A 25,522-nucleotide genomic window follows, 5' to 3' on the forward strand; every position below is an offset into this window, starting at 1 on the left:
CGTCTTGCTTTCATGTGCATGCCAGTAAACAATCCTGGTGTTCAGTAACAAATACCAGCAGTGGTGCTGCTACATTTCACGCGAGGTATTTTCCGAAGTATATTTTTTATTCGTAACAATGTTTTTTTGGCATTTTTGCTTAATTGTTGGAATATTTTTTCGAATAATTTTCTTAACATTTTTAAAAACATGTTTAATCTCTTGAATCAGGGTCCCCTTGTGGCCGCCTTGGCCCCTATGTGTCGCATAACGCTGCCACATACCCCCCAACCATGCAGCGCCCCTGGGTGGACAACGCGCGAGTTTCAGCTCGGTATTGTGTCATCTTAAGTGACAGTAAACATGCGCGCATGAAAACGACAGTGCAATAAATGTAAGTGGGGTGGGGGGGATATAGACGGCGGCACTCGGTTGCCCGACAACACAAGCAGCGACAACAACGAAAATCCGCAACCCTATGAGCCAATTCTTTATTCAATTTACGCCTCAATTTTCACAATGACGTCTCCTTTTCAAACGCTTTTTTCGCGTGGTCTTGTCCGCTTGAGGCCACCGTAATTATTACCCGGAAGTGATCGTCAGCGCGGAGTCTGAGGACCTTGCAGCGATTGTAAGACGGTAACACTGTACACGACACGAGCACTGTACCATGTACACTAAAGTACACAAGCACCACTCACACTAAAGTACACAAGCACCACGCACACTAAAGTACACAAGTACAATGCACACTAAAGTACACAAGTACCACGTACACTAAAGTACACAAGTACCACGCACACTAAAGTACACAAGTACCACGCACACTAAAGTACACACGTACCACGCACACTAAAGTACACAAGCACCATGCACATTAAAGTACACAAGTACCACGTACACTAAAGTACACAAGCACCATGCACACTAAAGTACACAAGAACCACGCACACTAAAGTACACAAGCACCATGCACACTAAAGTACACAAGTACCACGCACACTAAAGTACACACGTACCACGCACACTAAAGTACACAAGTACCACGTACACTAAAGTACACACGTACCACGCACACTAAAGGACACAAGTACCACGCACACTAAAGGACACAAGTACAATGCACACTAAAGTACACAAGCACCACGTACACTAAAGTACAGAAGTACCACGCACACTAAAGTACACAAGCACCACGCACACTAAAGTAGACAAGTACCACGCACACTAAAGTACACAAGCACCACGCACACTAAAGTACACAAGCACCACGCACACTAAAGTACACAAGCACCATGCACACTAAAGTACACAAGTACCACGTACACTAAAGTACACACGTGCCACGCACACTAAAGTACAGAAGTACCACGCACACTAAAGTACACAAGCACCACGCACACTAAAGTACACTCATACCACGCACACTAAAGTACACAAGCACCATGCACACTAAAGTACACAAGTACCACGCACACTAAAGTACACACGTACCACGCACACTAAAGTACACAAGTACCACGCACACTAAAGTACACAAGCACCATGCACACTAAAGTACCACGCACACTAAAGGACACAAGTACCACGCACACTAAAGTACACAAGTACCACGCACACTAAAGTACACAAGTACCACGTACACTAAAGTACACAAGTACCACGCACACTAAAGTACACAAGTACCACGCACACTAAAGTACAGAAGTACCACGCACACTAAAGTACACACGCACCACGCACACTAAAGGACACAAGTACAATGCACACTAAAGTACACAAGTACCACGCACACTAAAGTACACAAGCACCACGCACACTAAAGTACACAAGCACCATGCACACTAAAGTACACAAGTACCACGTACACTAAAGGACACACGTACCACGCACACTAAAGTACACAAGCACCACGCACACTAAAGTACACAAGTACCACCCACACTAAAGTACACAAGTACCACGCACACTAAAGTACACAAGCACCACGCACACTAAAGGACACAAGTACCACACACACTAAAGGACACAAGTACAATGCACACTAAAGTACACAAGTACCACGCACACTAAAGTACACAAGTACCATGCACACTAAAGTACACAAGCACCACGCACACTAAAGGATACAAGTACCACCCACACTAAAGGACACAAGTACAATGCACACTAAAGTACACAAGTACCACGCACACTAAAGTACACAAGCACCACGCACACTAAAGTACACAAGTACCACGCACACTAAAGTACACAAGTACCACGCACACTAAAGTACACAAGTACCACGCACACTAAAGGACACAAGTACAATGCACACTAAAGGACACAAGTAACATGCACACTGACACCTACTTGAGTACCATGCACACTGATTCCTATGCTTGCATACGGTAATATATTCAGGAGCTTGATGCTCATATCGATGCCTACGAGAGCCATGACGAGAGGGTTTAAGGAGAGAGTTTGTGTCGTGCATGTTTTTATTCCTCCATTGGTGAAATTAGGAACGGTACGTGTGTGAATTTAATAGTGGAAATGAGGTGAATAAAATAGATGAGAGGAAACAATGGGGGCGAATCTGTGATGCGTGAATTACGGTGAAAGCGAAATTGATGACAGTAAATGATGAGAATATTTTGAATTAATGGGGAATGAGTGATAGTGTGAGGACTGACGGCCCCCTCTTCCTCTCCCCCCTCCTCCTCCGCCCCTTCTCGCCGGGCTGCCGCCGATCAAGTGATCGGCCTCCCCGCACCGGCATCCTCTCTGTGGGACATGGCTAGTGGCTGGCTCCCCACCGCCTCGGGTTATCCCACACACTCCTCGCGTACCCTACCCCAAATGTCCGGAGGTGGCTGCGGGCTCGCGCGTGCCTGCTCAGGTTGCTTACCACAGCCCACACTAAAAATATCACTATGAATAGGCACGCGTCCCTCCCCACCTCCCGTTGGGTCGGCTTCAATCCGCCGGGCAAACACGCACGTGGGCACGGGCACGCGGCAAAAACGATGGTCGGGTGGACGATAATATTTGCGCGTTAATCCCGGTATCTCACGGACGCAATGGGAGTTGGAGGGACGAGGGTCCGGGGGGTCTCTGCCTGGGTCGAGTTGTGGCTGCACTCGCCAGCGTCTCGGATGCTCGAGCGGCTGGGAGCGCCCTGCTCTTGCCGCTGGTGTGCGGCCTCCCCCTGTTGGTAGGCCCGGCCACGGGCCCCTCGCAGGGTCCCCATCAGGTGCTCCACGGGCTGGGTCCCTTCCTTCGGTTGCGGCGGGGGAAGGCCGAACAACAGATCTGCTGGTAGGCGAGACTCACGACCGAACATCATTAGGAACGGGGTTTGTCCCGTAGATGTGTGTACCATGGTGGCGTAGGCGAACAGGGCATAGGGGAGGTGTCCATCCCAATCCTGTTGATTGGCGGCCGCCATATGTTAGAGCTTCCCGGCTAAGGTCTGGTTCATACGTTCCACCATACCATTCACCTGGGGGTGGTATGCCGTAGTTCGGTCCTTCTGGATTCTGAACTCCCGGCACAGTGCCTGAAATAGCTCAGCCTCGAACTCACTACCCTGGTCAGTAACGACTCGTTCGGGGATCCCATGTTTAAGCACGTAATGTTCCACAAATGCCCGGGTGACCACAAGGGCTGTTTTGTCGGGGATGGCCACCGCCACTGGATAGCGCATGAAATATTCCACCGCCACGAGGATATACCGGTTGCCTCGGTGGGATCGTGGGAATGGCCCCTGTAGGTCGATCCCAACTAGCTGGTTCGCCCGGCTGACGCGGAACGGCCTCAGGGGCACCTGATACTGCGACGGATTCTGCCCACACTGCTGACAAGCGCGGCAGCCCTGTACCCAGGTGGCCACGTCTTGCGCCAATTTGGGCCAGAGATACTGGCGACGCAGGGTCTCCCGAGTGCGCCATTCCCCATCATGGTCCCCGAGCGGGTGGTTGTGCACCAACCGTAGCAGCTGGGGCCGCACCTGGGCGGGAACACAGATGCACCTCGGCTGCCCGGCTTCAGTTAGTTCCCGCACCACCCCATTATTTACACACAACCGGGCATACAAACCACTCCAGGGTCCTCTCGCAGGGCCGCCTCCACCACCGTCGGGTCTGGGTCCTGCTGCTTCTTGGCCTGTCTCAGCTGCTCATCATCCCGGCCCCAGAACGCACAGCCGATGTCCTCTTGGATCCAACCGGGCGGGGCGGAACGGCCCGTCGGGCCCCGGGGTGTGGGCCCCGTGCCCGCCGGGCAATCCACTGGGTCGCTGGCTCCTTCTGCAGGGACCTCTGTGGCGCACACGGCACTTTCTCTCAGCGGAGGGGGGTTAGTCTCAGGGCGCTCCAGGGGGGCCTGTCGGCAGTGTCCCCCCGTGAAGCATGGGCTAGCCTCCTCCGCTCTCGTCTCGACAAGGCGTCCGCGTTTGCGTGCGTCCACCCAGCCCTGTACTCGATTTGCAGGTTATACTCCTGCAGCTGCGTCAGCCACCGGCCCAACTGCCCCTGCGGTTCCTTGAATGTGAGGAGGAACTACAGAGCATAATGGTCAGTACGCACGCGACATTTCCTGCCGTACAAGTACGGCCGGAACTGCTTACACGCGAAAATTACGGCAAACAGTTCCTGACGGGTCACGCAATAATTTAGGTCGGCCCCACTCAGGGTCCGGCTGGCGTATGCGATGACCCGCTCCATCCCATCCTGCACCTGTGACAACACCGCACCCAGCCCACTGCTGCAGGCGTCGGTGTCCAAAATAAAATCAGTGGGAAAGTCAGGGAAAGCCAGGGTGGAGGTATGGGTGAGGTGCTCCTTGAGGGTGGTGAAGGCCGTCTGGCAGGCCTCCGTCCACTGATAGGGGTTCTTAGGTGAAGTGAGTTGGGTGAGGGGGCGTGCAATCTCGCTGAATTCCTTCACAAATCTATGATAATAAGTGGTTCGCCCCCCAAAAATGACTTGATCTCCGTCAGGTTCCTCGAATGTGGCCATTCCACTACGGCGGGTACTTTTTCTGGGTCGGTGCGCACCCCTGCCTCGCTGACGCGGTGTCCGAGGTACCCAACCTCGCGCTGCGCAATATGACACTTAAGTGGCTTGAGCTTGAGATGGGCTGCTCGCAGTCGTTGGAACACCTCCCGTAACCTGGACCAGTGCTCAGACAGGAACCTACTAAACACTATCACGTCATCCAGGTAAATTAGGCACTGTTCCCATTGCAAGCCCCGCATCACCAACTCCATCAACCGCTGGAATGTCGCTGGCGCGTTAGTGAGTCCGAACGTGAGTACTCGGAACTCGAACAGTCCCATTGGGGTGGTTAATGTGGTCTTTGGCCGATCCTCCTCCACCATCTCCACCTGCCAGTACCCGGACGCTAGATCGAGGGTGGAAAATTCTGCACCCCTGCGAGGCCGTCAAAGGTGTCATCGATGCGGGGGATGGGGAAAGCGTTGCCGAGGGTAACTGCCTTCAACTTTCGATAATCAACGCAAAAGCGGGTCGACCCATCCTTTTTCGTCACCAGTACAACCGGGGCAGACCAGGGGCTTGCTGAGGGCTGGATTATGTTAATGAGCATATCCACGATTGCCGCAGTTACCCTCGTAGCTGATCGGCCTCCGTCTTGGGTAAATCTGCCCAGGGTACATGTAGCGCGTCAAGCAGGGGGACGACCTCAGCTCTGGGAGTCGTGCCGAGTCGCCAGGCCAAGTCCTGGTTGTCCTTGGGGCAGCAGGGCTCCTCAGCCCAGAGAGCAAACACCAAGCTGTTAGAGTGGCGCACGTGCAGGGGGTGTACTGTGGCTACCGCGGTGTGCTGTCGCAGTGCTGTTGGGGTACTGTGGGGGTTAAATACCCGCATAAACAGTCGGCCCCCGTTCGCGTTTACCAGCGTGGCCGATCCCACATCCCCGTACCGTGCCGCCAACTCCGGGTGAGGAGTCAGCATTACCTCACCTGATGGTTGGTGTGCTGGATCGGTGGAGGGTGTTGCCAACGGCACCAGCATCTCCGCAAGGGGGCCGACGACGGTGACAGCCGATGCCAGGATAGCGGCCACGGGCTCAAAGCGGGGGCGACTCGGCTCTTGTCCCAGGAACGGAATCCGCTCCTCGCTACCTTCCACGGTGGCACATCGCTGGCGGGGCTGCACGTTGAGCCCCAACTTTTTCAGGAGGTCGGTACCTGCAATACACTCATGGCACAACACACTCGAGACATAGAACTCCTGGGTACACACCTGGTGTCCGAGACAGACCTCAAGGGTGACCCTCCCCAGCAGTCCCATCCCAACTCCGCTCGCAGTGTGCAGCGCGCGATCCGGGGCCTGCAGGCGGCTCATGTCAACCCTGAGCACGCTGCAGTGTGTGGCGCTCACGAGTGAGGCCACCGCCCCAGTGTCCAGAGGAATCTGGGTACACCACCCATTCACCTGCCATTCCACCAGCGACGTGGCCCCCGTGATTCCTGCCACCAGCTCCCGCAGCCAGTCGCCCGAAGTCACCGCGTTCTTGAGTGTTGTTGCCGGAATCTGCGTGGGGGTCACTCGCTCGCCATTATCATTACAGTCTATTTGTGTTGGGACCACGTCGATTGCACCCCTCGGTGATCCCCTTTCTCGGGAGGCCTTGGTCTTTGACCTTGGCGCTTGTCTAGCTCAGGCGATCTGGGGACAGTCTCTCACGCGATGCCCCCCGTTGGTCGCATATATAGCATTCCCGGGGAAGGGTGGCGGCTCCATAGGAGGCCCCTTGCTCATTCCCCCTTCCCCTCCCAGTTCGCATTTGTTCGAGCTCTGTCTCTAATTGAGACACCTGCCCGGTTATCCCCCCTACCGTGGAGCGTAGTCCTCTCACCTCGGACTGGACTGTCTCCACTGTAGTCTGCAGCTTGGTCATATGCCCGCGTACTTGGGTCACCTCCTCGCCTACGTGGGTCACCCGGCCTGCTAGGCCTGCTATATCCCCGATGCCGGTCTGTAGCCCCGCCACCCATCCTACAGCTGTCTCGCGGGGTCCCAGAGGCTCCCTCATCCCCCCCTTACCATCCTAGCGAGCTCTTCCTCGTCTGCAAGGAGGCTCGCGATGGCGCGCTCCTGTCCCAGCCCTCGGAACTGTGCGTGCTCATTAGCGAGTCTCTCACATGCACATGCGCGCTCAACAAGGGCCTTAAATGGGAGGCGCACGCAGCTTACATCGGGCTGCCACCACGAGGTGCCAGCCAGATATCACTGGACCTTCTCGGCAGCGTTAGTGAGTGCACATCCTCGGCATAGTTGCGGAGGTCCTCGCCGGGCTGGCGGCGGCGCGCATTTAATGCTGCCATTGCCTCCTCACGGTCATACGCACAGAAGCGTTGGCCGAGGCAGTGCATTACCTCTCCCCAATGCGCTTCGTGCTTGCAGGTAGCTTTTCCACAAAGTCGGCTGCCCGCCCATCCAAATTAATATTTAGCTGCTGCAGTGCTTTCACGTCCATCCAGCCATTAATATCTTTCGCATACGTGAGGTTCCGGGCAAACGATTTCCATGACGGTATCCCTCGCCCGGTGAATACGTATCTTACCTTTACTTGGAGTGGGGCGCTTCTCTCCTTTGGAGGTATGGGGGGTCGTACCACCTCTGACACCATTATGTGGGGGCTAACGTCCCCTTCTTCCTCTCCCCCCTCCTCCTCCGCCCCTTCTCGCCGGGCTGCCGCCGATCGTGTGATCGGGCTCCCCGCACCAGCATCCTCTCTGTGGGACATGGCTAGTGGTTGGCTCCCCATCACCTTGGGTTATCCCACACAGTCCTCGCGTACCCTACCCCAAATATCTCGAGGTGGCTGCGTGCTCGCACGTGCCTGCTCAGGTTACTTGCCACGGCTCGCTCTAAAAATATCAGTGAATATGCACGCGTCCCTCCCCACCTCCCGTTGGGTCGGCTTCAATCCGCCGGGCAAACACGCACGCGGGCACGGGCACGCGGCAAAAACGATGGTCGGGTGGACGATTATATTTGCGCGATGAGAGTCGGAGGTACGAGGGTCTGGGGGATCTCTGCCTGGGTCGAGTTGTGGCTGCACTCGCCAGCGTCTCTTGGACGCTCGAGCAGCTGGGAGTCCGACTAGGTAGCTGGCCACCTGGAGGAGAACTGACTAACGTTTTTCCACTCCCTCCCTTTATCCCCTCTGAATTAAAAAAAATCCAGGGGCACATTGCGTTCCCTGCACGGCCAATCGGGGTGCCTACCTTTGAATTTTCAACCGATGCCCCGCCCCTACCTGGCATTTTCCTCTCACTTGCTTCCTAACCCGTTGTCTGCGTGCCCGTCCTACCCCTTGTACTCCCCGCGTTGTTCGCGGGGCGTTTTGCTCTCCCTTGGCCCTATTCCCCTGGGCTGGGGGGTGTTCTCACTGCGGTTTGCTCATCGTGCCCATACCATTTAAGCTATTTCACGGGGCCGCAGTGCAATTCGGCCTGGGGGGGGGTCGGCCAATCTCCTGGCACTGGGAATCCGCGGGACGTCCCCACGAGGGGGCCTTCAGGTGAAAACCCAGGGTCCCAGGTGATCCCCCACGAGGCCCTACGTGGGTGTATGTGTGTGTTTAGAGGGGGTGTTCATGCGTTCATGTGGGGAGTTGCGAGGGGATAGCAGCGCTGGCAGAGTTTTTCCGTTGCTGTGGCACCACAATAACCATGTAAAGTGGTTCAGTTAATACTCTTTGGTTCTTTCGGTAAAGTCACGTAGATAGTAAATGTAAAAATAAAAAAGATCACGACGTTTCGATCGCAACAACAAGCGGACGTCTTCAGGTAAAAGAAAGACTGCTTTGGATGAGGCATTATATAGACCCGAGAGAGGGGGGAGGGGGGGTGCCTCATCGGGCAAGAGGGTGGGGGCTCGAGATTGAGGGATTAGCATGTAGGGCATGTGAGAATGAGAGTGCAATCCAAAGGTCTTGTGAGAATGAGAGTGTGCAATATTAAACTTCTTTTAAAAAGTTGTTTTTTTAAACAACGGCTTTATTCACAACTTCGTTTAAGTCACGGTCGAGAAGTACGTCAATGATGCAGCGCCTGCTCCCACATCAATGCTTACTTGAATAAATTGGTTATTTTATAAATTAATCTTCAATGTACAACTTTTGTGTGGGGTGAGGGTGCCCGTAACTTATTCACATGGAGCAGGCGCGCCTGAGACACGTGGCACCTGCTTCTTGGGCGAGGCAATTCAAGAGTTTAGGGATCGCGGCATTTTTGACCTACACAAAAGATATATAAATAATAAGGCGTCCATACAAAATGTTAATTGCTTTAAAGTCACCAATGTATTTATTAATTGATGCCGATTTTGATACAGGCATGCATTGTCACCGGATCTGAGTACATGTGCAAAATTTTGAATTGATTGGACAACAGGAAGTAGACAACATTTTTATTACAAAATTTGACCACGACAAACAATATTCTTGGCTCTTTCGGTAAAGTCACGTTGAAGGGAAACAATAAAATAATAAAAAATATAAAACAACGTGACTTTACGGAAAGAGCTAAGAATATGAATTACTGCAGTCACGAAAGCTTTAAATCAAAATTTAAACAGGAATCAAGTAAAACCGTTGAAAACTTTGGGCATGTGAGATAGAGAGTGTAATCCAACGAGGGCTTAGGTGAGAGAGAAAAGAAAGCTGAGAACATCAAACTTAGAAAAAAATTAACAATGCAATGCAACTCGGAGAGTCAAGTCCTTCCAATGATTGCTCAATTTGTACCCATCTTCTCGGTTGAAGTTATGTCTGTGTTTGTATATCTGGATGGCTTCATGAACAAATCTTTGATGGTAGCCAGAAGGTTTGCAGAACACCTCGGTCTTGGAAAAAACAAGTTTGTCTGTGCCCACCGCGTTTAAAGAGTGATCCGCCACAGCAGAGGTATTGGTTCTGCCGTGTTTCAGATCTGCCTTGTGTTCGCGAACACGGTCCGAGACATGTCGTTTCGTTTTCCCAATGTAACTGCTGCCGCAGACACAACTTAGTTTGTAGACACCAGGGTATTGCATGTCAGGAATCACATCCTTCACAGATGGGATCAAGTCACGGATTTTGTGTACTGTGTTGAATCGAACCTGGATCTTGTTTGTTCGAGATTTTAGAAATATTTTGGTGACCCCTGCTATGTATGGCAAGGCGATGGTTTTGATTGGGTCCTCAGATGGTTCTCTCCCCATGGTTGGGGATAATGCTTTGCAGATAGTGCGGTCCGAATATCCATTCATCTTGAGGGCTTAGTGTACATGCTCCAGTTCACTGGCTAGGTGGTGCTGGTCAGAGATGCAACGGGCCATATGGTGTAGTGTTTTGATGAGGGAATTCTTCTGGGCTGGATGGTGGTGAGAATCAGGCTTCAGATAGGAGTCCGCGTGGGTGGCTTTCCCGTAGACAGTGTCCCAACGAGACATCAGGTCTCTTCTCGATCAAAACATCCAGGAATGGTAGCTTGCCATCATTTTACACTTCCATGGTGAATTTGATGGATGGGTGTATGGAATTGATGTGGTTGAAGAATTGGTTCAGTGCCAGCAGGCCATGTGGCCAGATGACGAACGTGTCATCTACGTATCTCTTCCACAAGGAAGGATGTAGGGTGGATGTCTGGATGGCATCTGTCTCAAATTTCTCCATGAAAACATTCGCTATCACTGGCGATAAGGGAGAACCCATTAGGGTACCTTTGTAGAATGTACCATTCCAGGTGAAGTAAGTGTTGGTAAGGCAGTGCCTCATCAAAGTTGGTACATCAGGATTTAGTCCTTGTTGGACCAAGTCTCCAATGATTGCAATGGTGTCGGGCACAGGTACCTTGGTAAACAGAGAGACTTTATCGAAACTGACAAGTAAATCATCTGGAGACAGTGAGATGTCCTTGATTAGAGCAACCAAGTGAGCTGAATTAAGTACAGCTGAGGTGGTCTTGCCCGTGAATGGAAGCAGGGTCTCAGAAATCGGGCCAGTTTTTAGGTGGGTGAGTTAATGGTGGACACGATAGGACGGAGCGGAGTACCTTCTTTATGGATTTCAGGAAGGCCATACAATCTGGGTGGTCTAGCAGCCGAAGGTTTTAAGGAAAACCGTTTGGTCTGTTCAATTAATGAAGCTGAATCAGTGATGATACTGTTCGTTTTTGTAATGAGGCAGTTGGTGCGATCTCTTAATTTTTGTGTAGCTGTCATCATTAATTACAGCCTGAATTTTGTTATTGTACACGTTTTTGTCCATGATGACCGTGGCATTGCCCTTGTCGGCTGAGAGGATGACAATATCTTCCCTCTTTTTCAATTGATGTAACTCAAAGCGTTCCTCCTTACTGATGTTGCTGCTGGTATTTTAGCGCTTTTGAGAGTTGCAGCGATATCAGATCTTGTCACGTCGGCAGCGATGTGTCCCAAACCCTTAAGAGCTATATCGACCTGGGAAATGATGTCATCTACTGATATGTGTTTGTGGGTGACTGCAAAGTTTAACCCTTTAGCTAAAATTGACTTTAGACCATCGGAAATAGGGCTATTACTCGAATTAATAACAACCTTGTCAACTTTTCGATTTAAAGCTTTCGTGACTGCAAGGATTCATCTTTGGTTCTTTCGGTAAAGTCACGTAGAATGAGAATAAAATAATAAATTGATAAAATTAAATAACACAATAATATTCTCACGATGTTTCGGCCACAACACAAGCGGCCTTCATCAGGTGAAGGGGACGAGACTGTCTGGAGGACAGCGCTGGAGTGAGAAAGCCACGCTGAGATCACGACCTTTAAGCTGTGTGAGAAGAAACAAAGCGCCTTGACAAAGGAATTAGCATATAATTTAGCATTGAAATGGCTGAGTGATTAGCTTGTGACTGGTCACAGAAAAGGCTATGTTAAAGTTAAAGCATACACATCCGCAAAGGCACCCTTGACAAAGGAATTAGCATAGAATTTAGCATTGAAATAGCTAAGTTCAAGTATACACATCCGCAGAGGCACTCCTTGACAAAGGAATTAGCATAGAATTTAGCATTGAAATAGCTGAGTGATTAGCTTGTAATTGGTCACAGAAATAGCTATGTTAAAGTCAGAGCATATACATTCACCGAGGCACCTAGTACAAATCAAACAGGAGAATTTAGCATTGAAATAACTAGGCGAATTTAGCATTGAAATAACTGAGTGATTAGCTTGTGACTGGTCACAGAAATGGCTATGTTGAAGTTAAGGCCTACACATCTGAGCTATTCACAGCTTATATGATTGAGTCACTCACATTTCAAGAGATGCCGCGACTGTAAGCTAATACCGATCTCATTTACACTGACCTCTGCTGCCGTCACATCTTACAATGCCAAACTAATCTTGAAGAATTCCATCTAGATTTGAAGAATTCCCTGATAAAAACGCTACACCATAGAGCTCAATGTATCTCCGACCGTGAACACCTGACCAGTGAACTCAAAACACGTACACCAGGCTCTCAAGGCAAATGGATATTTTGACTACACAATCCACAAAGCCATCACCCCCACCGTGAGGAAGGAGCCATCTGAAGAGCCAATCAAAACCATCACCTTACCTTACATAGCAGGGATAACCAAAAAGATTTCCAAAATCTTGAACAAACACAAGATCCAGGTCGGATTTAACACAGTGCATAAAATTCATGACCTGATCCCATCTGTGAAGGACAAGATTCCTGACATGCAATATCCCGGCATCCACAAACTAAGCTGTATCTACGGCAGCAGTTACATTGGGGAAACCAAACGATATGTCTCGGGCCGTGTTCGTGAACATAAAGCAGATCTGAAACACGACAGGACCAATACTTCTGCCTTGGCTGATCATTACTTTAATGCGGCTGGCTCACATGAAATTGATATCTCTAAGACGATGATTTCTCTAAGACAATGGTACTTTGCAAGCCGACTGGCTATCAACAAAGATTTGTTCACGAAGCCATCCATATAGACAGACACAGACACAATTTCAACTGAGACGACGGTTTTAAACTCAGCAATCATTGGAAAGATGTAATCAACCACTTTGGGTCATGACTTGATTTGTGTTTTCTTGTCCACCTCCACCATCAGCAGTGTGAGTGTGTGGAGCGAGGTGCAATGCTTTGCTTGGTGTAGACCTACTGCCGGTGTCGGAGCCTTCTCCTACATTAACATTAGCTGCCCCGCCCATCTCTAAACCTTTTACAGGTCCCTGCAGGGTGGGCTGGTAGGAACATTGGAATTTTGCGCAATTTTATTTTTACACCCAAACAGCACGAGATTTCACTTCGTTAAAGTATTGAAAGGGGACGGACGGACGGACACATTAATCTATTGCAGGCTGGTACACTCAGTTTACAACTTCGTTCCTACCAGTATAAACAGCTCTTTGATTGGTGTAGACCTACTGCCGGTGTCGAAGACCTCTCCTACATTAACATTAGCTGCCCCACAGATCTCTGAACCTTTATAAACAGCTCTTTGATTGGTGTAGACCTATTGCTGGTGTCGGAGACCTCTCCTACATTAACATTAGCTGCCCCGCCCATCTCTAAACCTTTATAAACAGCTCTCTGATTGGTGTAGACCAGTGGTTCTTAACCTTGTTGGAGGTACCGAACCCCACCAGTTTCATATGCGCATTCACCGAACCCCTCTTTAGTGAAAAATAAAATGTGATTTTTTTCAAATTCAAGACATAGATATGTTTTTTACTGGTACACAAAATGAGCCGTGCATGAACATTACCTTGTTCAAAGAATAAAACCAACATAATGCATAAACTCACAACAAATTACATACCTGGAAATCAATGTGACTTCTGCTGTTGCCTTTGAGAGATCAGTTCAGATATGCGTGGCTTCACCTTGGCAAGTGCCACTCTCATGTCATTTTCACAGCAAAGTCTGTTCCTTTTCTTCGTTTTTATGTCCAGCATCCTCGAAAAGGATTGCTCACAAAGATATGTTGTAACAAATGGTATAAAAAAATCCAGGGCTTTCTTAGCAATAACTGGATACTTGTTCATTTGTCGACACCAAAACGTTGAGAGCGTTGTTGTTCTGAAGAGTTGCTGTTGAACCTGGCTCTGCTGAATTTCAATGATTTCGTCGAGGAATTCATCATTGACATCTGCTGTTTCAACAGCAAACGTGAACGGCTGTCTCACCCATGCTGGATATGACTCTCTTGTAGGGAAATATCCGTCGAGAGACTTTGCAAGCTCATCTAAGTGCGTGGCAATTGTTTGCTTCAGTTCCGTGGATACAGAAATATCTCCGATTCCAGACACATCTTCGATCTTACTTGCACAGTCGTCCAGAAGCGGGAAGTTTGCGAAGTTATTGTTCTCTGTTCGTCGTTTCCATAACGGTAGCTTTTTTTGAAAAGCCTTCAGGTGTTCTTCCGCTTCCATGATATTGACTCCACCACCCTGCATCTGCTGATTGAGATGATTGAGAGCTGCGAATATATCAGCCATGTACGCTAAAATGAGAATGAACTCAGGATTTTTCAAGCAATCTGCATGGCAGTGTTGGTGCTCTTGCAAAAACAGGGCTAATTCCACACGCATGGCAAAAACACGATTCAGCACCTGTCCCCGGGATAACCACCGAATATTACAATGGAGCAGAAGTACCTCAAATTCAGAGCCCATTTCTTTACACAGCTCACTGAAGATGCGGTGCCTCAGAGCACTTTTTCGCACATAGTTCACACATTCCACCACAGTTTTTAATACTTCTGCCATTTTTGGAGGTAAGGTTTTTGTTGCCAACGCATGCCTGTGCAGAATACAATGCGTCACAATGATGTGTGGTGCATCGGCCTTTACTAGCGCACCAAAACCAGACTTTCTTCCCAGCATGACTGGAGCTCCGTCCGTACAAACTGCAGAAACCATATCCCATGAAAGATTGTTGTCTCTGAAGAAGTCATCCACAAGCTTCTTCACATCGGCTGCCTTCGTTGTTGTTGTAAGAGGCTTACAAAATAAAAACTCTTCTTTTATCATGTCGTCTTTCACATAGCGTACAAAAACAGCAAGCTGGCTTAGATCAGAAACGTCTGTGGTTTCGTCGAGTTGAAGGCTGAATTTTGCCGGGCTTGAAATCAGATCCGCGACTACTTGAGCCAAGATGTCTTTACTCATGTCTTCTATTCTGTCACTGACGGTGTCATTTGAAAGGGGAATTTGGGATAATTTACCTTCGGCCGCTGTTCCGAGTATCAGATTCGCCATCTTTAATGCAGCTGGTTTCACAAGTGTTTCACCAATGGTGTGTGGCTTGCCCTGCTTTGCGATCAGGTAAGCAACTTCGTACGATGCTGTCAGGATCGGTTTGTTAACAGGTACAAATCCAAGAGCAGGCAGAGTGGCCCTTTCATCGAATCTGGCTCTCTTCACCCTGAATTCAGCAAGTGTTGTGTTCTTGTATTCCCCGTCTCCATGCAGCTTCAAGAAGTGTTCCTTTAGTTTTGCCGGTGCAAGACTAGAGTTGCTCAACTTGGCGTTGCAAATCATGCAGATAGGACGCTGACTCCCATCACGTTCCGTGATACATGAGAATCCATGTTGTACATATTCGTCCGACCACTTTCTTCTTTTGCCCGACATAGTTAGTATGGATAAAATATTAAAGAAATCACACGACGTACGACAACAACAGTCACACGTTGACTACTGAGTACGCACTAAATTCCCCACAGCGCTGATTGGCCAAGCAGTGTAGCATGATCATCTGCAGCCAGTGATGGCCAAGCGGGCCGTGTGTGTCATCACAAATTTACACAATAATTCAAGTGTGTCCGGACCTCCGTGGCGGGGGCTCTGCCGAACCCCTGAGATCGACTCATCGAACCCCTGGGGTTCGATCGAACCCAGGTTAAGAACCACTGGTGTAGACCTACTGCCGGTATCGGAGCCCTCTCCTACATTAACATTAGCTGCCCCGCCCATCTCTAAACCTTTATAAACAGCTCTTTGATTGGTGTAGACCTACTGCCGGTGTCAGAGACCTCTCCTACCTCCGCCCATCTCTAAACTTTTATAAACGGCTTGCCTTCAGAGGCTAACCTCCCTGTTCTTGATGACGACTGCTTGTGTTGCGTTCGAAACGTCGTGATATTTGTATTATTTTTTATTAACTTTATTTTTATTATTTAATAATTATTTTTTCTATCTACGTGACTTTACCGAAAGAACCATAGAATAAGGTAACATATCTTAATATATCGATAATATGCACTTTTTACACCGATGGTTATACAGTATAGATGCGCAATGGGTTACTGAGCATGCTCTGTTTAGGTACTGTATCATGTTAACAATCAACCAAAAATGCTTCAATTTAAGTACTTTCAATTTACGTTCTGCTTTTCAGGAACACATCCTGGACATAAACATTTCAAGGTGTAATATCAGATGGAAAGATTTTGAAATTGTATTATTCATACTGCAGTTGTTCTTGTGTTTATATTTGTTTTTTTTTATTGTTCAGGATGATGAACGTGAACAAAGAGCAACCAAGTGGAGGGAAATGTGACGCTCAGTTTGAGTGCACGGTCTGCAAGCTGCACGCTCCATACAATTACTATGGCAGGAAACCCTTCTACGCAAAGGCTCTAGAGTAAGAAACATTTTTAAGTATTAGTGGTACACCGGTGTAGCCTAACACACCGGTCCTCATAAAACAGTCCTAAAAATCTAAATGTGAACTAAAATTCGTGCTCTGACCACTTCAATATCACGAAAACTGATTTTGACGCACCACCACCATCCCCGCAAGATTTTCTGACTGGGGCTTGCGAATCGCGAGAAAATGAATAATTGTAAAAAAATGAGATTATTTTTATACCACGTACCACAGGTTTAATGCCAATACATTCAATTGCGTTCTGATTCTTCATTGGGTTTTTAACCACAATAATTTTGCCTCCAATTTCTAGTTTGATGTTTTTTTCTTTATTTATTTGTTATTGCTCTAATTCACTCCCATCACTTGCTCACTGGTGGACAGTCGCCTCCTCATCACGGTTCTATCACTAAAACCGCAGTCGCTATCTCCTTGAATGTCACTAGTTGATTCCTCCACCTGCTTTGAGGACTCGGTTTACCACACTGATGCCCATACTGCGTTCAACCGCCACACCGTAGGTCACAACACTCCTCTCTCTTTCTGCTTCGTCCCTCGCCCTGCTCCACTTTGAATTTCTCTCCCATTGTCTTTTTTTTCCAAAACTCTCAAAAGATTTTCCCAATTTATTTAACCAGGAGATGAAATAAATCCATTGAGACACATGAAACACTCCCTCTGAGGGTGTCTCTTATCTGTTACAACTGTAGTTAGTCCTGAGTCGCAGACGTTCCTTTTAGAGGCAACACTTTTATTTGTAACACCGCAACACCGTAACACAAAGAGTAACTGCCCCTTTACCAGACTACAGCGAGTTACTGCTACGAAGGGTCGATCCCTCACTCGGGTCTCCGACCACGTGGTTGCCTCGTAGGACGAAGAGCTTCAGCTTGAGACGTAGAGCTTCCCGCTTGTAGATGTTGAGCTTCCAACTTGTAGAATGCAGCGACCCCGGTCCCTCTCAGGGACCCGCCTTATATCCCCCTATGGTCGGGGCCGCTCCGCCCTCGGCCCCGACCGCCTTCTCGAGCATTCTCGTTCCCTCTTGAACCTTCTCAAGAGCTCTCTCCGGACACGTGATCACCCACTAGTCCCCCCACCTGGGGCCCCCTGTGTGGACATTCCAGATCACGTGTCTACGGGGTCAACCAGAGTGCCACGGCCCGGGGCAAGGCTGCCCCTTGGGCTGACACTCACCCCCTCCCCCTCGGGGGAGCCCCCACCACATGCTGAAGTGACTAACGTTTATGTCCCGAGCCAATTGAAAATGTGCAACAAATCTCTTGTTGCTGAAGCATCGATCTTTCCATTGTAATTGAAGCTGCATAATTTACATAATTCATTACTATGTCTGATTTTTACTCGGCTTTTAAATACCCTATTACCATAAGTGGTCTTGCCAGGTCTTACTGAAATCTGGACTCTACACAATTGAAACATTACACGCTTGCACCAGTGTGTCGTGTTGTACGATCCTACTTATAGTCACAGCCAATGTGACTACATAACATCCACAAAACAGATGAAGGGTAAATATCAGAAAGCTATTATGAGCTGAAAAGGATGCCCAGGGTGCAATGCAGAGTGCAGATGAGGATATCTGAGTGGGTAGGAACATGACTTACCAGCCTGAGAGCCTAGGTTTAAATCTAGCCATGGGTGTAATATTTGTATATGAGTTCCCCTCCCCCCCCCCCCCCCCAAACACACGCACTGAAATTCAACCGGAATCCCTTGGGATGAAGAATGCACTGTGATGGTTAAAAGTGGAAATTAATTTCTGAAGGCAATTCTTTTACTGGCGGTGGGTGTACATACTTTAGGGATTAGTGGTGTGAATGGGTGCGCTAGGTGTGCATGCTGTTGGGATTAATGGTGTGTGAATGGCCACAACCACAGGGGTGGACTATATAGGGTAAGCCCAGAGCGAGTGAAGTCGGGCCTCGCCAAGCAACCATGGAGTGCCGGCAGCAACAGAAAGAGGAATTGGTAAAATAGACTGTCTCCACCTGTAGCTACAGAGGGGAAAAGAGAGCCATGAAGTTCGCTATCCCAAGAATTTGGCAGGAACCCGGTGACCACTCAAGCAACTGCTACTTCTGCATGATGGACCCTTCCAAACGTCAGACTGGCAAGAATGCACCTGCTATCACGTATCCGAACCTTCCTTCATCCATCGCCCGGTGCCACACTGCCATGAGCTCCCTGTACCCACTCCCGCGGAGAGAGAGCAGCCGTCTTTAGAAGAGAGCAGCAAGTCAGAGAGCGAGGAAGACGTAGATCCAGATGACAATTTTAGAGGTGGAGCTGAGGAGAGAAACCCATACTTCCCCAACCAAAAAGACCTCAAAGACTTAATCAGAGATCTTGGTCTCACCAAGTCCAATGCCAAGATTTTGATGTCCAGGCTCAAGCAGTGGAACTTGTTGGATGGAAGTGTGCAAGTCGCAGATCAGAGGAAGCGTCACCAACCTTTTTGCAGCTTCTTCACCCATCAAGATGGGCTCTGCTTCTGCCACAATGTGACCAGTCTGTTCGAGGCAATCGGAATCGCCTGTCATGAGAATGAGTGGTGCCTCTTCATTGACAGCTCATCCAGGCGCCTCAAAGCTGTGCTGCTCCATCATCATAACAAGTACCCGTCTCTACCCCTGGCTCACTCGGTGCACCTCAAAGAGGATTACAACAGCATCAAGACCTTGCTGGATGCCTTGAAGTATGATGGGAAGTCATCGGAGACTTCAAAATGGTGGCATTCCTGATGGGTCTCCAAGGCGGTTTTTACCAAGTTTCCCTGCTATCTTTGCCTTTGGGACAGCAAGGACACCAAGGCGCACTACCACAGGCGGGACTGGCCACAGCGGACCAAGTTATCTGTGGGGAGGAACAACGTCAAGTTGGAGCCACTGGTGGACCCCTGGAAGATGCTGATGCCACCACTGCACATCAAATTGGGCCTTATGAAACAATTTGTCAGAGCTGTAGATAAGGAGTCGGCAGCCTTCAAGTACCTTCAAGACTTCTTCCCTGAGCTGTCTGAGGCAAAGGTCAAAGCCGGTGTCTTCGTCAGACCACAGATAAAGAAGATCTTGGAGTGCAATGAATTCCCCAAGAAGCTCACTAGTAAGGAGAAAGCAGCTTGGAACAGCTTTGTCGCAGTGGTTAGTGGCTTCCTGAGCAATCACAAAGTTGAAAACTACGTGGAGCTGGTTGAGACTGGTGAAGAACTACGGCACAATGGGCTGTAGGATGTCCCTCAAAGTCCATATCCTTGATGCTAATCTTGATAAATTCGAGGAGAACATGGGAGTGTACTCGGAGAAGCAAGGCGAGTGCTTCCACCAGGATATACTGGACTTTGAACGCTGCTATCAAGGACAGTATAATGAGAACATGATGGGAGACTACATTTGGGGGCTGATTCGTGAAAGTGATTTACAGTATAATCGTAAATTTCGAAAAACTACTCACTTCTAAATCTTCTATGGTCATATTTGTATTACTTTAGTATAAATACATCTTAATTTTGACTTTATGTTAACGAAAATACATAATTTCACCCGTTTTCTCATTGAAAATAGGTACATTTCTAAATATCACTGTCCTGGTCACAAAAGCAAAGTTTGTGGGGTATAATAGCCATTTTCTATACTTTTTAGGCATAGGCAATTAGGAAATAACACTTACTACCCAGGAACAAAAATTGTCTTACAGTGATATAACTGGGAATGGGGTTTGGGCTATGCAAATCCGACTGTGGGCCCCCCCATCCTTTCTCCTGACTCACTTTTACTAAAATAAACCTTATTCTTTGGTTCTTTCGGTAAAGTCACGTAGAATGAGAATAAAATAATAAATTAATAAAATAAAATAACACAATAAAATTCTCACGACGTTTCGGCCACAACACAAGTGGCCTTCTTCAGTTGTGTTATTTTATTTTATTAATTTATTATTTTATTCTCATTCTACGTGACTTTACCGAAAGAACCAAAGAAGATGAATCCTTGCAGTCACGAAAGCTTTAAATCGAAATTTAAATTAACCTTATTGCGGGACCCTGGGGTCCCGAATAAAAAGAAGTCAAAATCGTAATACATTTTTTTGGCGACTCCATCCCACCATGCACATAAACGCCGCGACCCACCTGGCGCGGATCATAATGTTGTCATGTCGTCCAAGCGCAGCAGCGAGGACGAATGCACAGAAGAAAAAAAACTTTGATTAGCGCATCGTGTAGAGCTCGTCGAGAGGAATAGATTGCCGTATGGATCGCCTTCAACAGACATAATATGAATGTCGCAACACAGTTCATGCGAAAGCCGGGGGGCTTATGGGACCCCGGGGTCCTGCCATAAGGTTCAAATAGTTACAGATATTTTTAACCCATATACAATAATGTTAGTCTATAACTATATATATTTTTAGTTGCACTGTTTATTGGATTTAGAGGAAGACCGTCTCCCACTAACAGTATTAATAATAAATGTAAAGGTACCATACTCACAATTAAGAGATCATGCGTCTTGCTTTCATGCCGGCCCCATCGCTCTTGGGTTACCTCAAAGGGGGTGGATCGCGCAACTTTCTGCTGCTCTATTGATACGACAGCCAGATCCGTTAGTCGGGCTTGGTCCATGGTAGACCGCAGGTTATTTTCAATGAATATTTTTTCTTGAGTTTTCTTTTACATGCTGTTACTTGTTTATCTGTCGATTCGGGGCCCCCTTGTGGACGACTCGGCTCCTATGTGTCGCATAACGCTGCCACACACCCCCAACCATCGCAGCGCCCCTGACTGTTATATTTCCCCTGACGGTCCGATGGTGGGTCTGTACCCCAACTATAATTACCCCTACCTATCACCCTTCAACCCCTCCCCAACGCCACTCATGTATCTCCATAAGTACTATGTGTGTAACCACGATGTATTTAACCACCATAGCATGTTCATTTTGTGACGCTTTACATTATTACATGACATTTAAAAGTATATATTTTTTCCATTTTCAACAAATTAGATATGGTTTCATTAGCTGACTTAGTCTGGATAAATGTGAAATTTGGCAAACCGGAGTTTTACTTTGGGCCCACAAGTGAACATAAAAGGATAATTGTTAGGTTCAAGGGCACTGTGCGTGTGTTTGGCGTCAGTGGTTGTCCCGTGGATAGAGCCTGGGCTCAGGGCTGTAAACGGGATATCAAGCAGCAACCACCCTCTACTCATTTTGATCAAGTAATTTATTTTGACTTTCGATTCAAAATAAAAACACATTGGCAGATGCAAATACTATTCTATCCACTGGTGATGATTCACACAACGGTATAATGCCACACAAAGGGGGTTGTTCACTATTCTATTGATCCCAGTGGGATGATAAGCTGAGTCAACCGCCCCCCAACCCGAATGAGCAGTGAGGAGGCATTTGGTGCTCATCTCTTTACAGCTCTGAGCCAGTGGTGAAAGTTTCACACTCCCATGATGGTTGGCAAGTGTATCCGCACAGGACAAACCACTTGACGTTCTTTGAAATTGCCTAACTTTCTAACTTTGACGAAATATTGAACCATGGCTATCTTAGAAAATTATGAATTTCTCGTATATCGGGGTAATAGGCAAGGCTAATATTGTAACGGTTTGGTATCATTTAGGCTAAAAGAAGACAGCTACACATGTCAAGACCCGTTCGAGACTGAGCGTGGACAGCTGCTGGTGCTGGGCTCTAACTGCTCGCTGTGTCAACGTGTTGTATGCACGAGCCAGGTAAACGCTCTCCACTCGCGAATGCCAGGCGCGTTCGCTTCTCACTCCGGGACAAATGGAGGGTTTGATCTGAACAGGCGCACTCATTACGTCTGCTTTATTTTATTACCTCTGCTTTATTTTATTCCTTCTATTCTTCAACTTGGATGCTAATTATTGCATTGTTTTGTATTTGCAGGTCGGGACTTCCATTTTATACTGAATTTTGTCCACTGCCATTCATGCATGCAGCCAAATGTTTTTTTTTTTCAAATTGGCTAGAAATATATTATGGGGCCGAGGACATTTGGCAAAAGATCATATTGTGCAGTGTAAACGATCCATGGTAGTGCTCAATGTGATGCCATTTGTGCCAAGAAGGCCTGGTATGCAGAAATAGCATTATCTTCCATGATGGTTGTGTTTAACAGGACCCATATCTCACAGAGCGGGCTCTTGCCGATAAATATCTGCCAGTTCGGCAGCATGCGTTCAAGCAAGTCTAAATGCTGATAAAACACTGAATGTCAAAACCAGTCCCGAGTTTACATGTGATGAGCCAATGCTGCTGAAATTATTCACTCTTATAAGGCTGTGTGGCTAATGAATGTTTTACATATGTGTATAATGTTGAGGGATAGATATATAAATGTGTATTAAGTAAGAACATTTGTTATTGCGCACTCCTATGAGTCCAGTCCATCACGAATGCACATTGATCACACCTTGAAGTAGCCTATCTGAAACAACAACTGTTTTGAGTATGTTGCAGAACTGGCTCAGACTCAGGCTGGGTGTATTGCACGAGATTTATATGCAGGTACAGCAGGTCGCCGCGCGATGCGGATTGTAGTCGGAGTCGATTTGGGTCTGTTGAAGCTGGTACGCACTGATTGGTGAGATAGGATGGAGCAGATTTACATAGACTCTTGATGACGAGTAGGCATAATGTATACACAATCCTGTATTTAATAGGTAACCAGTGCAGCTTATCACATACCAAGCTCGTGATCGGATCATATTTCTGTTTCCTAACTATCAGACGAGCTGCAGCATTTGACACCGACTGGAGTGGCTGCAGGTGAACAGCGCTGGCACAGCCGAAGATGCTGTTGCAGTCGTCAATGCAGCTGATGATAAATGCATGAACGAGCATATTAACAGTCTCCACAGTCAGAGTACGACGGACTCTGCGCATTTGTCGAAGCTGGTAGAAGCATCATCCTGTCAGGCACCTGGTGTCAGTGGCGAATGTCAGTTCGCTGTTGACAAGGACACCAAGGCATGTTGCCTTATCTGACACTGGGATGTCACAGCCATCTATGTAGATAGACTCACAGTTGACTCTAGCAAGCTGATGGTGGGTCCCAAGTATGATGAATTTAGTCTTATTTCAGTTTAGTTTCAGAAGGTTTGATGTCATCCAGTCCTTTATGTCGTTGATCCACAATATGAGGCATGGAACGTGTGAGACACATGAGTCAGCTTTCGTATGGAAGTAAAGTTGTGTGTTGTTGGCATATGAATGCACGCCGATACTATGACGACGGACGATGCCGATGACATCAGAGTGGTTTAAAATAGGAAGAGCACCGGGCCAAGTACACTTCCGCTGGCACACCGCACATCATTGATGACCTGTGTGACAAGTTACCGGCAAAGCTGACCCTTTGTGTCCGACCTGTAATGAAGGACTCAATCCATGAAAGCACGGTACCTTGTATACCATAAGCAATTTGAAGGCGGCTGACTAAGATGTTATGATCAACCGTGTCAAACGCAGCAGACAGGTCTAGTAAGCAGAGTAGCGTGACTTCACCACGGTCAGCTGCCATGTGTGCGTCGTGGATGACCTTCAGCATTGCCGTCTCTGTTGAGTTAACCATGCCGTTATTCTCTAGATAGGCTGACGAAATACCAGTCTTTTGACTATTTTCGACATGAATGTCAAATTTGAAATTGGCCTGTAGTTATTTTTGTCAGTTATATTTTTATTGTTTGCCTATTTTCATGCTATAATGGGGAAGTTGTTGTGAATACTGTGTGGATTGTTTGAGCTGTGTACCATTTTGTAACATGTTGTATCTGTATGCAGGGCTGCAGTCTTTTCTACACGAGGCGGTTTTGCTTGGAGTGCATTAAACAACACATCTCTGAATTTCCGGCTGAGATCCAGTTAGAACTGAAAAAGCGAGGAGTTTTATCTTGATTCTGGCACATAATATAAAAATGGGTGCATTATCGAGTTGTCTTTATTTGAAGCAACATGTGACCAAATGCACAACTGATTACCGCTTAATTGACCCAGCAAAACAAAAATACAATATATGAACAGTTGCTGAGCACAGGCAAAAGGGCCAAAACATCAAGTGCCCAGCAACAAACAGCACCATCAAAGTTATAATCAGTAAGAGTTAGTATGCCTCTGAAATTGAGCTAAATTATTATACGAGCTTGGGAAAGGAGGCAATTCCAGATGAGTGTTATGGAAGAAGCTAAATAAGTTAATGTGACGAGTACGGTTTCACAGTCAATGATTCCGCAATGGTTTTTTGGGTTTGGTCACAATTATCTGGCCCAATATATTTTGGTAACACCCTTCACCACACAACACATGCTTGTAAATGTGCATATTTTATTTATTTGGCTGTTGGGCAGTAATAGGGTCTTAAACACATACATTTCAGCAGATTGTTCCACAGCCTAACCCAAAAATCTTAAGAATCCTAACAAGTGATTGTGACCTGCAAGTGTTGTGGTTCAATAACATATGGATAAGATAAAGCAATCGTCGTGGCATATACGGCAGCAATGTCCCGGTTTTGCGTTGGGGATGCGTTCCTGAGAGGAACAATGACGTACATCAGTTATTGTTCTTGTAAGAATTCACGGGGATGTGTTCCTAACATTGCCACTTCACCTATTGTTTAACTTTTTACCTGTGATATCTTTTTGTTTTTGGTTAATGACAGTTATATTCAAATACACTTGTGAATAACATTCTAATTCCCAAGACATTTAAATAAAAAATTCACAACATATTTTACAGTTTGAATTTTTCTTACCTTTGGTACTGGGCTGGCTTCGCGTGCTGGATCGGTGGCGGCGAGGTGGAGGAACAACAACCGCCTTTCGC

General features: G+C 47.6%; 1 protein-coding gene across 2 annotated transcripts; it reads left to right on the plus strand.

Moving 5' to 3' along the window:
* Positions 1 to 411: 411 nt before the first annotated feature.
* Positions 412 to 25,427, plus strand: CDPF1 (cysteine rich DPF motif domain containing 1). Of its 2 annotated transcripts, none has more exons than XM_032976013.2 (4): positions 412 to 618; positions 16,509 to 16,637; positions 22,296 to 22,407; positions 24,482 to 25,427. In XM_032976013.2, exons 2-4 carry the CDS (start codon positions 16,510 to 16,512, stop codon positions 24,593 to 24,595), a joined length of 354 nt encoding a protein of 117 aa, XP_032831904.1. In that variant the 5' UTR covers positions 412 to 618; position 16,509; the 3' UTR covers positions 24,596 to 25,427. The 2 variants fall into 2 exon arrangements, with proteins under 2 accessions (XP_032831904.1, XP_032831903.1); XM_032976012.2 differs by having other exon boundaries at positions 415 to 610.
* The last annotated feature ends 95 nt before the right edge of the window (positions 25,428 to 25,522 follow it).

This window comes from Petromyzon marinus, unplaced genomic scaffold (genome assembly GCF_048934315.1).
Source record: "Petromyzon marinus isolate PM22_M1 ecotype Great Lakes invasive population unplaced genomic scaffold, UKy_Petmar_22M1.pri1.0 PM_Scaffold_58, whole genome shotgun sequence".
In the NCBI taxonomy this organism is placed as follows: domain Eukaryota; kingdom Metazoa; phylum Chordata; class Hyperoartia; order Petromyzontiformes; family Petromyzontidae; genus Petromyzon; species Petromyzon marinus.